Raw genomic sequence first — 13,507 nt, forward strand, 5'->3', positions numbered from 1 at the left:
ATTTACCAAGGTGAGAGAAACTTCCATGATCGATCATGTAACAGTCGAAAACATCAAGTTATTTTCTAGACCATGATTTACAACACATTCATTCTCTGGGAACAGGATCCGCTCGCATGCTATGCTACTCACAGGCTGAGCAATTTTATACATTTAAGTATATAATTTACTATGAAGAATGGGCAACATATCAGGAGAAGATGCTCGCCAGAAAACCACTGTCACTAAGAACCCAGCTTGACAAAGCAAACATATATTCACCTGTGAAAGGGTTGATTGGCATTAGACAAAAAACACCATCAGAGGAGGCAATTGATATGATTATGAGGCAAAACCAAGAAAAACCCAACTTGAATTTCTGAACAAAATGTGTTTTGTAGCCAAAAACTATAAATGGTTGCAAGTTATTTCATGCATTAAAGAGTCTATCCTTTCCAAAAAATGGCTAAAATTCAATTACTAAAAAGTTGCAAGTTATGCCATCCATTAGGAGTTTATCCATTTCGAAAGGATGGGCTTGATGGTCATAATTTTCATCCAACTACTAAATCATGCTGACCTTTATGAAGTCTGTACATTCAGGAAACAAATACTGCCACTGTTCTCAGATCCTCTGTTCTAGCTCCAAAATCAAACATAATCTTCGAACTGAGAATCAGTACGCTACACTACCTGCAAAATTTTAGTCAGAAACTTATAATATGCTAGTGGACACCAAGAAAAAACACCAACAAGAACTCTGCAGCTGTGTCCAAGTATAAAGCCAAACCTCATTAAGAAGAATGTATTGTACTATATATCGACCATCTAAAACATTAAAAAAGCACCAATGGTTGTTTGCCTCAGCACCTTTGAACTTCGGTCAAGCCCATGAGAAGCCACCTAAAATAGCAGAATCAGATGTTACAAGAAGATAAAGCCAAAAGTATTAACCAATTTCCCAGAACAAAAAAGAAGATAAAAATACAGAAGGAAAGACCCTTTGTCCCCCTTGATCAGAAGACAGGAAGAGTATTAGGATAATTGCTATCTTAGCTTCCATGAATCCAGAACATAGGTTCACAAAGAAAATCAGGCTGTTCTACCTCACAAAAAGAGCTCATGAAAATATTTTGCAGCATTCAGGAGTTTGATTGCTATTATAACAAAGTCGCAGCATCATGTGATGAAAAATAGCACACAGGTGACCATCGTACTCCTACTATGCATCAAACACAAGTTTACATTCTTGAGTAATAATATTTTGAAAGATCTCCAGACTTGTGTCCATACGGCAACACCAGAAAACAACTTTTGTCCCAAAAAAACAGCAAAACCCCACTCACTCTCATACTCCACCTAAAAGAAGAGTGCCCAAATTTGAGATCTTGCACAATCATGAAGATTTGAGGCATGAGAAATCAAAAAGGGAAGCAAAACGGGCAATTTACCATATGAGTTAAAGCTGCATATCGTTCTTCATTCAGAAACAATGGCTTTCCCCTATGCATTTCAACATCCTGAAAGATAGAGGAAAACAAATAACACATCAGCATTGTTGAGATGAAACAAAAATGTGGACACACCCCAAACATGAGAAGGAGAAAAAAATAAAAGTTAGTAAAGAAAAGGTGCTTCAAAAGCAGTTAACAGGCACAATAATTTACAGGCAACAACATCAATTGCATGAAGACATACGATTATAAACTGCTGGATGTAACATTAATGAAACTCATTGAAGAAAATCCATTAAATCGCATTGATTAAAAAACATAAACATAACTGAATATCATTCAGAATTTTCAAAGTAATAATCCCTCAGATCAATAAAAAAGAGTAATTAAATTCGATGCATGAATTCTGAACTTCACAAGAGTCAAGACTAAGTGGATTTTGCTTGGAACTTCTATTCCTGGTATTTATTTGTATAGAGTAGAACCCAAATGTCCCTTGATATTAGATACCCTTAATAAAACATCATGACAAGATGAGCAAGCACCAGAGGCAGGCGTTAGTACCACTACTATTTGTGGAGCTAAGGCAATCATGATAGAGTTTTTAACTTTAGAACCTTCTCATACAAGAATTAGAAAAATGAAATACCCATAACTTCGAGTACTTGGAAATCATTTAAGCTCGTGGACTTTTAAATTGCAACCTAACCTGCCTGCCTACATCATGCGCATTTGTCTTAGCATTAAACATGCATGATTATCAACTTTTGGAATGTGATTGGGTGGACATCATCGGATCCCAAGCTTTAGGACTTCTACAAGAAGGGAGAAGGGATATCTCTCTTCCCTCTTCAAGGCATCTAAAATAAGGTTCCATTCTTAAATGAATATTATTTTCCTCAAAGAAACCCACTCACTTTAAGTAATAATATGATGCCACAACTATCGCCTGCTAACTTGATGGAAATAAGGTAAACATACACAAGACGTTCACCTTTCGGAGCTCATCTAAAACTAAGTGCTGACTCAAAGTGGATAAAAATCATGACAACAACAATATACGAACTCTTGCATTTCATGTTGGCGGTGGGCCAAAAAATGGCTAAAAAAATGAAGAAAGGTTTCAAATCAGAAGAACGAAAATTTGGAACAAAAATTAAAATGTCCATTCCAGATGAAATGATTAATTTAGAGAAATGAAACTTGTTTCTCCTGTATTTGGGGAATGATTATGGTAGCCCAATTACATTAAAGAATTGAAAACATTAACATCCTCTCTTTCTTTCTCTCTTCCTGCCCCTAAGAATACTCTTTATCCAATGAATAGACAATTAATAAGAATTTATGCGGAGTTCTCATTTATACCTCGAGGGTAATCTGATAAGCAAACAAATGAAAATACCGGTGGATGAGTAAGCAATTTGAACTTTTGAATCTGTTGACCAAAAAGATTCTCTACTTAGCAACAAGGCAAAGGATAGACCTGTTCTCTTTCCTTCATCTTCTATTCTGATCTTATATTCTTATTATTTATGTCTTTCCTCCAGACTATAGAAACTGCATTGCTTTTCGAAGAGTCTGACATGGATTCCACATCAATGCCATGGTGAATCCATTAACCACGTGATTATGAGACCACAATGTGCAGACATATTTTACACTTCCAAACTTATCATTTTAATTTATGAATGATTTTTTAATTTCATTCGTTTTAGCTTGAATTGGAAACAGTAAGAAAAATGAGAATTTCTAAGTGCTGGACCAACTCCACTCTGAACAAAGCTTAATCGAGTTCTAATAACAATAGTTTAAGCTTAAAGGAAAATTGAGAAGCCAACTACAGCTACCATTGGAGGTTGTACATGCCTACCCGTATGGCAGGCTATTGTATCAAATCATTAAATAGACAAAGTTACTCAAGCAGTGGACCAAGCTTTGGAAAACCTATGTACCTCTTCACCAAATGCATCCAAGTAAGGAGACGGCCAAGGTGCCTGACGTGCAGATCTCTGAAGTAGGATTGTAGTTCTCTGAAAATTTTGAACATCAATTAGTATTCTCAGGTCATAAAAAGTCCACTCAGAAAGGAAGAAGAATCATATTTTGGCATAATACAAAAATTGCCTGGCAGTAGCATAACAAGTTGAAAATCTAAAACATACTCTAATCAATAGGAATACACCAATGCCTGCACCGCAGGCCATTGCATGAGTCTGACAACCGCTTTCCCTTAAGAATAAATGAGCCAAAGTCAAAAACACATGAAATGCCAAGCATGGAAGCCTCCATCCAAAGAAAGGCCTTATAAGAAGAAATATGCAGAAAAGAAATATAAGATCAGTTAGTGGTAACCTGCAGCATGTTTTCCAGTTCGGTGAGCACAATTTACCACACAACAAGCACAATGCAGGCTCCTCCTTCACATCTCCACAGTCAGGACAAGATTTTTTAATATACCTGATGATGGTTAGGTCCCACAGTGATCAATGTATTTATACAACAAAGAGAAGTTAGATACTACTTCAAGATATTACAAGTTCAACCTTTGCAACAGATCTTGGTAGAGATGAGGCAAAAGCATAAGCTTAAATGGGACTGCAGGCGAACATCTCAATACACATCGAGATTTATTAGCTTCAAACACTTCACTAAAATGACCCAGCCATCTCAAAGCCGTCAACCGTGATTCTTCATCATTAACAATAAGGTCAAGTGAAGGAATATTGAACATCTTCTCCAGCTTTTCGATCTCTCGAAGTTCTTCACCAGTGTCAGTAGTGCAGTCCCAATCAGTAGCCTCAAAGGGAGATCCACCCCAGGAGTGGATCCCATTACTAAATGGCATGATGTTAGAGCAGTTTATTAGTTTCCAAAGCAAGGCACATCTTCGCAGATAAGGAAATGTTAAGCTGCGAATTGCATCAGTGATATCATAAGCAGGATCAATATAGTAGGAGTCAAAACACTGCACAGCAGATGGACATTCCCCCATCACTCGGTATATATCCATGATCAAATTATCATGGGATCCCAGCTGAGATTCAGTGCTATGCCTTTTCTTGTGACATGTAATTATAGCCTGGGAAATATGGTTGATAAGTCATGCACTGTAACAAATATATCTCGAGGTCAAACAAAAGGAATCTCTTGGTACCTGAGTCACAGTAACAGTGTAGAAAACATGCACAAGGGATAAATAGGATTCCCTGCAGAATAATGTTGGCCATGGAAGACAGAAGAGTAACCACATGAATGATGAAAAGGCATCATGAGCAAGAATAGGTTCAGATGCATGTCTCCACAATTGAATGTCTGGATATTGTACTTCTGGCTCAGCATTTTCCAGGATATAAAGCATATTACCTGCAAATCATTATGCCAAATATGCTTTTTTAACAGAGCAAACAAAAACCAAATGTCTTCAACAGACATTAGACACATGCACTACCGAGAGATAGGCAAAGTAACTTCTAAGACATATATAAGGGGTGTTTGGTCCTCTCTCCGATGTCCTGTCATTCACACAATCCGCTTATTGTTCATCAGAATTCATATATGCCATGTATTACACATGCATCAAATGGTAAAATATATATGCATCATGCTGAAGTGGGTGGTACAAATACTTTGAGAGCAAATAATTAGATGGAAGAGCATTAAAGTGCACAAAATCTGTGAGGATTCTCACCTGGAAGGCACGCTTATGATTTTGCAAATCTTGACCTCAGTATTCTAGACAATAAGTGCATACAAAGGCTAACTACTGCAACTTGTTATTTGCTTCACACCAAGTATAAATGAATAAGTGGATGTGGATATGAAAACCAATTCTTCAAATATAATATTTGTACCAAAAACAGATCCTTGTTCGCAGACAATGTTCCCAATAAAAATAAGCTACAGATCTACCTTATTGGTCCCATGTTCATTAGAATGTTTCTAGGCCTATGTTTTTCCATTTTAATGATAGAATAATATCGAGACAGTCCTCAATGCATTAATGAAATTGCTGAAAAGAAATTGGATTAAGTAATCCAGAAGAACCACTCATACCTTGTTGCTGGCTAGAGTGATTGGACGGTTCACTTGGATAGGTCCCACCGCATAAGGACCTGGTAAAGAGTTGAATCCCTTGAAATCTTAAGAGGACGGTCAAAGAATTCACCGTTCGCATGCTTTGAATAACATCTAACAGCAAGGATAAGATAAACCCACTAGAGGCATTAAGTTCTTTGTATAAAGCACTAATGCTGTAATTTGGACTCAATGAGCTTTTTCCTGATCGCGCTGCAATCTCTGCCGCCAAGAGAGTGTACTTCAGTGTGTCCCATAGTATTAACGAATGGCTTGCCCTGCCAGTCTCTAAAATCTTATCCTGGCCAGGATAATACATTCCACACAATATACGAATGAAGGGCTCAAGGTTGGGCTTTATCCTCACATTTCGTGTTGGTAAAGCTTTTAGACTCTCATCACTTCCAGCAATATTTGCAGCCCTCCTTAGGAGTGACAAAGCTTCTTGGAGACGAAGAGAACCCCCCATGTCTGCCGAGGTTGAAGGGCTACTAGAATAACCGGAACTAATGGTTGGAGCAGCAGGCGGCTGAGGTACCTTTCTCAGATCTCCAGGCAAAGCTGGCAGGACAGAGTTGGCTAGTCCCCTACACACTGGACAAAGAAACTCACCCTGCAGAACATACGAACACTATCAGAGTCATATTACTCTTAACAGCCAAAGGTTCAGAAAATAGGAAAGCTCTACCTGATCTGGATCCACAATGTGACCTCCTTCAAAGACTATTCTTCTGATGTATCTATACAAATAGGCAGGTCAAAAAAATAATTGTTAAAGATTGCGGCTCTTATGATAACAAAGAAAATATCTTCAACCCAAAATAAATATTGCTGGATTATTAGTTAGCTGAAGAACATCATATTATGAAAATTAATAAACGAAGTTCATAAAATATAAACTACCATATACCAACACGGCAATATAGATTCAATGCATCAGGTACGAATGATATCCAATCAACCTCAGAGTAGCAATGTGCAAGTGAGAAAATGTAAACCTACTTCTCATTTGAAGCACAAAAGATCCAGATTCTCATTTCTTCATACGTTCAGAAAGAAAAAAGAACTATTAAAATTTTTGGACTTCGAAGTACACATGCAAGTTGGGATAAAAGAACTATGTAGATACTCCAATGGCATACTTGGCTTGGATTATTTTCGGATTATGATTACACAACTGATATATAGAAATAAATTGAAAAATGCAAATCATTGTTTTGCTATTACTTGACAGGATCAACTTCTGGGACAATTTCTTCAAGAGACAGAAACAATTGTTTGCTTAAAAAGTACATAGAACAACATTTTTGGCTTAGTCATTTCCTGCATATGACGAAGATACTGAATTTTCAACATAAAGCGTTTCTTGAACTGCCTCAATATTTACTTCTTAAATTCTTTTTCTTACAACTTAATGTATACCTCAATTAACATCTTGTGAAATCAATTTTTAAATACAGCAAGAAACATCAGTTTGACCAAGTTTGCTTCTTGACAACATTCTTTTATTTGGATCCTGTAAATGGGCCTGTGTTCTCGGATGTGTCAACTGGGGCACAAGGTGTGCAAGAGGAGGTTTCTGATGGGAAAAAGGCAAATAGGACCAGTAATCTACCTTTCCCTCAGTGATGATAAATAGCGATCCAAACATCCCTGGTGCACAGCATGTCCACAGGAAGACACATAGATTCCATCAGCCCCAGACGGCCCAATGTTATGATATCCTGGATGCAGCATACTTGATTCTGGTTTCATCCTATCACTGTTTGAGCAGCCACTCTGTGAAGCTGAAGGGTTATCCAGCAACTTGTTAGGCAGAGCAGCTACGTATTTACATAGTAAGAGAAATTCAGGGCTACTGCTTCTGTCTGTGCTGCTTCCAGCAGCTGAAAATTTTTCACTATTTTTTTGAGAATCTGAACCATTCAAACTAGATTGAAATTCCCGGATTGATAAATACATCTGTTCTTCCAATGTAAAGGAGGATGGTGGCCTCTCACTTGTATCTTTTGACACGCAAGGGAGCTGAACATTCTTAATGGAAGGGAATCGAGCTTTACAAAATTCCATGAAAGCATTCACTTCTTGAGGTTGTCCTATAGAAGCAAAATCATTTACAGCATTCTGTACCAAATCTTCCAACTTAGATGATGAGATCATTTTTGAGCCATCCCAGATACTGCTAGGAGATGAATCAAAGCTTGGGGTTGTCTCATTAGAAACATGCTCTTTACCAGATCGGCTACCTTGTTCCCATGAGGGGGGACCCTGGTTGGCAAAACTGAGAAGCCTGGATTTCTTTATTCAGAAGTAACAAGGAATCAGAATGATATCATGCAAATATATTCAAAGACTAGTTCTAGCACATCAAGTGGACTGAGGCAAGCAACCACATCATATCAACTGGGATTAACACGACACAAATAATAACAGACAGCCTCAGTTACCTGAAGAAGAACTAAGAATGATACTGGACTTTTAGACTTGGGATCATGGCACAGGGAGCAAATTACTTCAGCTGACTCTTGGATGTCATTACTGACTTCAGAATTGCATACTTCTTGCTCAGATTTGGTATCATCCATGTCATCATCTCCACTTGAATTAAAGCTCTCCAAAAACTTGGATTGCTGCGCCCTCATTTTTTCCTGTGCATCAAAATTCTAAAATGATGAGCACTAGAAGTGCAAATTCCACTCAACGAGACCAAAGAACAAAAAGCAATCAGAAAGGACAAAGGTCACACTCATAAGTTCATGTCAGCTCTTATCTTGGATTGGCTAGAGCGTAATAGGCATATGTAACCTGTTGAAGACTCATTCCTATCCAGTGACCGACCAATCGAAAAGCAAAATATAGTAAAGGTGATACCATAAACAACGATCAACTGTCTGCAAAGGTTTTCTAGTTTAGGCTTCATGTGTGAAAATGATACCAAACAGACATCTGATTAGGTAAAAAAAAAACAAATTACTTCAAAAAGAAAATAGGAAAATGCATCAGACATATGATCATTGTGTGACGGCTTACATTAATTTTCTTCTGTGTACTTATATCTGGCAACTTGAATCCTACTGCATGCAGGGACACTCAGCATTTTAAAATAGTATCCAGCAATCAATGAAGGTGCATACCAGATGCCTCCAACTTACTCCTTTCATCCTTTCTAGTGGAAATTTACTTGAAGGACACAACTCAAACAAGCAAGGTTGATAATCCCTCAGCACTAATGAATTATCCGGTTCTCAGTTTGCATCTCTTAAAAAAAAAAAAAAGAAAAGAAGAACAAAAACAAAAAACTAAACTACAAGTCTCACCATAATAGCAGCTTGTCTTTCTCGAGACTTTGCTTTACGCTTTTCATTGTCAGAAGTCGAACCCTTGTCTCTAGCAGTTGCGTTCAAGATAGAATGCGAAAATTGACTAGCTAATTGAGGTGCAAGTTTATGCAATTTGGTCATGCATCCTGGTTCGAGCTCCACAAAGGTCTTGATCAAACTTGAGACTAGAGATGCTAGATTAAAATTGCCGGCTTCCACGAAGTTTTGTGCATTTTCTTTCTCATGCATCCTCATCAACAAGACAAGCAGAGACAACATGCTTTGATCGCCATGCTTGCTCGTGCATATTTCTTCACTGGCAAATGCCAAAATTGGAATCACATCACCCAGATAACACAACTGTTCACCTGATTCTTTGTGTAATCGACAGACATCCAGTGCTAGAGCCAATAAATGCAGCGCGGTTAAAAGAACACCATCAGGAGCACGTGATGTAGTAAGCTTATCATTGAAAACAGCATAAAACAGAACTGCACGAACAATTTGGAGCAGTGTTTTACAAGTAGCTATTTTAGCTATTCCCCTGAGTGGGGGATAAATCTCGGTCCATCTAGGAAGTTGTGTAGTCAATGCTGAAACATGACAAAATCTCAGGTATCTTTCTTCTGCTATTTGCTGATCCCTCAAGTTCCAGCGAGGATGATACAAATCAAGTTCCTTCCAGTACATTGACCGCAGCTTATACATGCCCTATGATGCACAGATATCAGGGTGACTAATAGTATATATTATACTCAACAATATGGTTGATACTTCAGTTAGCAAAACCAACCTGAGTCATTCCAGATGGATGCGAATATTCTGCAACTCTGTCCAATACTTCTTGAAGTTCATCAACTTTTGAAAGGTCGCGAGGAAGAGACTTGACAAGCTGACTACGAGTGGCATCTCCAATGGAGAGCTTGTACACCAGCTCTCTTTGCAAACACTCTGCAGTTGTTAGCCCACAATACCTTCGTTCTTTCACTATTTGTATCAGAAGAGTAAGCATTTCAGCCACTAGAACTGGTTCATGCCTGAAAACCAAAGAGAACATTCCTTTACAAAGGATGAAAAAGCTGATAAATCTTCCCTTCATCTTCCTCAACAAGATTTCCAGAAGAACAAGTGAAGGAAAAAATTACATACTCACTAGACTGTTCAAGATTCAGAGACAGATAGTTTGATAGCCCAAAACGTTCCAGGACTCTCTGGACATAAAGATCTGCTGGAGCTAATGCAGCACAACATTGAAGTAAGAAGAGATCCAGATCTTGACCTTGCTCGGACCTGTTTCAAGACACCAAAAGGACAAAATTCTGAGACAACAAGGAACCCATAGAATTAAGTAAAGCAGATATAACAACCTGAAGATGTGTTATAACAAAATTCACCCACTAAAAAGGAATATACTTGTATATACAGATAGATAGATATAGATATCTAAAAACAAAATGAAGCAGCCCAGATGTGTAAAAACCAATACTTATCAGATATACCACCAATACAGCATCACATACCAGCGAACTGAACGATACCACTCGCTAAATAATATGGGAGCATCCCCGTTTCGGCGCCACATTCCAGCACGAACCTCCGCGCAGAACACCCTTATTCGGAGAGGATGCTCCATCACAAAGGCAGAAAACCCGTAAGGGTGGCAACCATCCAAAATCTGGCCAAGGAACTCACCAGCTCTGGCGAACGAGCGAAGAACATATGATGATCCAGATTCACCATAACATTCTTTTAATGCCCTCCGCAGAAGCATTGAGAGGAGTCGGTGCAGTGGAATGTGTACAGAGATTTCCTGTGAACTAACATCATATGTGATGTCAGGCCAATCAGATAAACTCAACACTCGGAGGCCTTCTACCTCGGAGGTGCTCTCTCCTTCCAGGATATTTTCATCACAACCACCAGGAGCAGATTGGCTGCACTCCAACCCTACACCATAATTCGAGGCACCATGGGATGGTAAAAAACATTGTTTATTAAGAGACTCACTTAGAATGGTAGGCTTACTATCAGATGAAGTGGATGATTTAAATATATATCTTCCTCTTCTGAACCTAGAGAGTGTTCTTTTCAAAGCCAGAAAATTATTACCAGAGCCATCACTTGATTTGAGAGAAAAGGCACTTAGAGGACCCAATGTGTTGTCCAGTCCCAACCAATTTTCAATAGATCTCAAGCACTCATATATTAGCCACAAAGCAGATGACGGCATAGGAGAACTGTCAGCAGACTTGTCCTCAAGATCTAACGAGCTCTTCCCTGTAATACTACTGACGGAGCTTTCTTGAGATAGCCTTCCAACTTTTGCATGTCTTAGGCTGTCTTGGTCTTCACAATCTAGTTTATACATGCTGAAGAAAGTTTCTTCACTAGTATCATCATTAATACTAACTGAAAATGCACCAGCCACTAGAAGAGTAAGAATGTTAGATATGGAGTGACATAAGACGAAAGGCAAATGGACATTCTCATTTTCATCTTCGATATGACTGCCTGTTTCTCTCTTTTGAGTGTTCATCCCTTGCACAGAAGCCAAGAGTCTCATCCATGCTCGGACTAAATCTCGCCTACGGTGGCATAAATATTTGGGTACAGCAGAATGGCTCATTACAAATCTAATATCTTCAACCACACGAATAGTAGTTTCATATAGATTTGCCCATTTAGCAACCTGCAAAGCATTGGACTTCAACCTTCTTCATCTGAATGGACTCAAGAGTATATAACAGACAGACTGAACAAGAAGCATTAAGAAAAACAAAAATTACAGAATCGAAGTAAATCAGTCATATTGCACCAGATAAAGTATAGCCCCAGTTCCATGAATTCACAATTCATACATTTTAGAGCTGATAGCATTATTAAAAGAAACCCAAAAACCTGAAAGAAAAAGACCTGTAAGCAAGGCTAAATGGAACATTTTGCACTAATACCAGTTCAATGAACATTTTGTGCAAAAACCACAGTAAGTATCATCTTATATAAAGAGTTGTTACTAACTCTTTAAAAAATTTCCTCTACATACTTATGAAAGATTAAATGGAACTCTTCATGCTATAATGGGTTCACTGTACATGTCGTAATTCAAAACAAATGAACATTGCCCAATTAACTAAATAGACTGCATAACCAGTTCATTAAACATGTACAGAGGAAACATAACACAAAGCTTCAACGTGGAGGTTGCAGCATCTACAATAGACTCTTTTTATCACGCAATGACATCCACACTACAGTTGAATCATATTACTGCATCAGGCACTTCATAGAATTTGAGCAAAAACATTAGTGAAAATAATTACACTATAGTAGTTGATATTGCAGTCTTAACATGAACAACTTCCTTGGCACTGGGCACTAAATTTCTTACAATTTTGCTCCAGATATTCTTCTCTTCACCAAATCTTAATTCAGTTAATGATCTATAGTTGGATCCTGGAGCATCTGTTTTTGCAAATTAAGTTTCATCAAAACAATGTGCGCGGATAGTAAATGTTAACATCTGTGTCACCATCATGATTTTAAACTTTTTGACAATCAATTAAATTTAGGGAGACTGGAATATGTGTATCTTCTAGTTTTCACATATGATCTAAAAATCATTTTTCAAAGATGTGAAAAGTTGAACACCCTGTCTAACATGCAGCTACATTATTAAAAGTGATGAGCAAATTATTCAACAATGTGATAAATTCTTCAAATTCGTCTCCAACTTGGTTTCAGGAACCTGTAAAATTACCATGGATTTAACCCAATTTTGGCAGATGGATAAATTACTCAATTTCTCAAAATAAATTTCTTAACAAAATGGCATCTAAGAGCTTAAGGATAGAAGATGGGAAAAAGCTGAGGTAAACAAACGCGAGATAAGCAAATTTACATCTATAGTTACATAGAATATGACAAACAGAAGCACAAGGAATAAGACGTTACATATAGCATGAGAGAAACTGAGAGGATTAATAAAGAACCTAAAGTTGAGGTGTAAATATAGAGCCAATTGTTTACCGAAGAAAATAATGTCCTTAAGTGAATAGTCAATAGGGGAAGCTAACTAAATCTTTTGCCACCGAAAAAGAATTCAGTTGATAACAGTTATAAAGTCAGTACCAAAGGAGGAAAAGTCAAAGCTTACATGATTTTTAAAAGTCCATGATTTCAAACGGGAAATTGCATCGGAGAGAATAACATGGTAAAGAATTGCAATACCTGCAGCCTTCCACCTTCTCCAGCACAAGAAGAGAATATATTTCCCAAACACTCCAACAGCACGTCCAGCAGATTCATTTCCTCGACAAGACGTGGGGTAAGGGTCGGCACAGTCAAAAGTTGGACAGAGAATGTTGACAGCAGTGGGTATTTTTTGAAAGTAGCATCACTGCCCTCACGTACGGCTGCATTTACAATAGTGGGGTAGTAGAGTACAAACACTTTTGCAAACTCATATTTGAATATTGGTTCACCTAACATTTTCAGGAGTAACTCGTTGAGCTTTTCAACAACACTACCATTCATGTTCATGAACCTTTCGGCCCTCAACAGAATATCCAGTAAACCAGCTGAAGAATATACTCTCTGAGAAATAAAACTGAGCAGACTTTCACTATGCTTACAAAAATCTAATAGCATATCCACCACAGTGGAGGTCAACTTATCTGCAGT

The 13,507-nt window shown here is 37.9% G+C and overlaps 1 protein-coding gene across 3 annotated transcripts in view; it reads right to left on the reverse strand.

The window, feature by feature from the left end:
• Nucleotides 2-13,507, reverse strand: part of LOC105161474 (E3 ubiquitin-protein ligase PRT6) — a 15,097-nt gene continuing 1,591 nt past the window's right edge. The window contains exons 1-19 of one of the 3 annotated variants that reach the window (XM_020693838.1): nucleotides 13,055-13,283; nucleotides 10,937-11,516; nucleotides 10,348-10,774; nucleotides 9,977-10,117; nucleotides 9,621-9,864; nucleotides 8,825-9,538; nucleotides 7,955-8,155; nucleotides 7,123-7,805; nucleotides 6,196-6,247; nucleotides 5,487-6,120; nucleotides 4,588-4,796; nucleotides 3,977-4,512; nucleotides 3,786-3,890; nucleotides 3,596-3,662; nucleotides 3,386-3,463; nucleotides 1,431-1,499; nucleotides 770-882; nucleotides 560-672; nucleotides 2-261 (exon numbers count right to left, since the gene is read on the reverse strand). In XM_020693838.1, coding sequence (XP_020549497.1) covers nucleotides 808-882; nucleotides 1,431-1,499; nucleotides 3,386-3,463; nucleotides 3,596-3,662; nucleotides 3,786-3,890; nucleotides 3,977-4,512; nucleotides 4,588-4,796; nucleotides 5,487-6,120; nucleotides 6,196-6,247; nucleotides 7,123-7,805; nucleotides 7,955-8,155; nucleotides 8,825-9,538; nucleotides 9,621-9,864; nucleotides 9,977-10,117; nucleotides 10,348-10,774; nucleotides 10,937-11,516; nucleotides 13,055-13,132 — 4,893 coding nt within the window. In that variant the 5' untranslated portion in view covers nucleotides 13,133-13,283 and the 3' untranslated portion in view covers nucleotides 2-261; nucleotides 560-672; nucleotides 770-807. Of the gene's footprint in view, nucleotides 262-559; nucleotides 673-769; nucleotides 883-1,430; nucleotides 1,500-3,385; nucleotides 3,464-3,595; nucleotides 3,663-3,785; nucleotides 3,891-3,976; nucleotides 4,513-4,587; nucleotides 4,797-5,486; nucleotides 6,121-6,195; nucleotides 6,248-7,122; nucleotides 7,806-7,954; nucleotides 8,156-8,824; nucleotides 9,539-9,620; nucleotides 9,865-9,976; nucleotides 10,118-10,347; nucleotides 11,517-13,054; nucleotides 13,496-13,507 lie in introns of those variants that run through there. The other 2 variants (XM_011079176.2, XM_020693837.1) reach the window with 2 other exon arrangements.

Source organism: Sesamum indicum, linkage group LG5 (assembly GCF_000512975.1).
Source record: "Sesamum indicum cultivar Zhongzhi No. 13 linkage group LG5, S_indicum_v1.0, whole genome shotgun sequence".
Classification (NCBI taxonomy): domain Eukaryota; kingdom Viridiplantae; phylum Streptophyta; class Magnoliopsida; order Lamiales; family Pedaliaceae; genus Sesamum; species Sesamum indicum.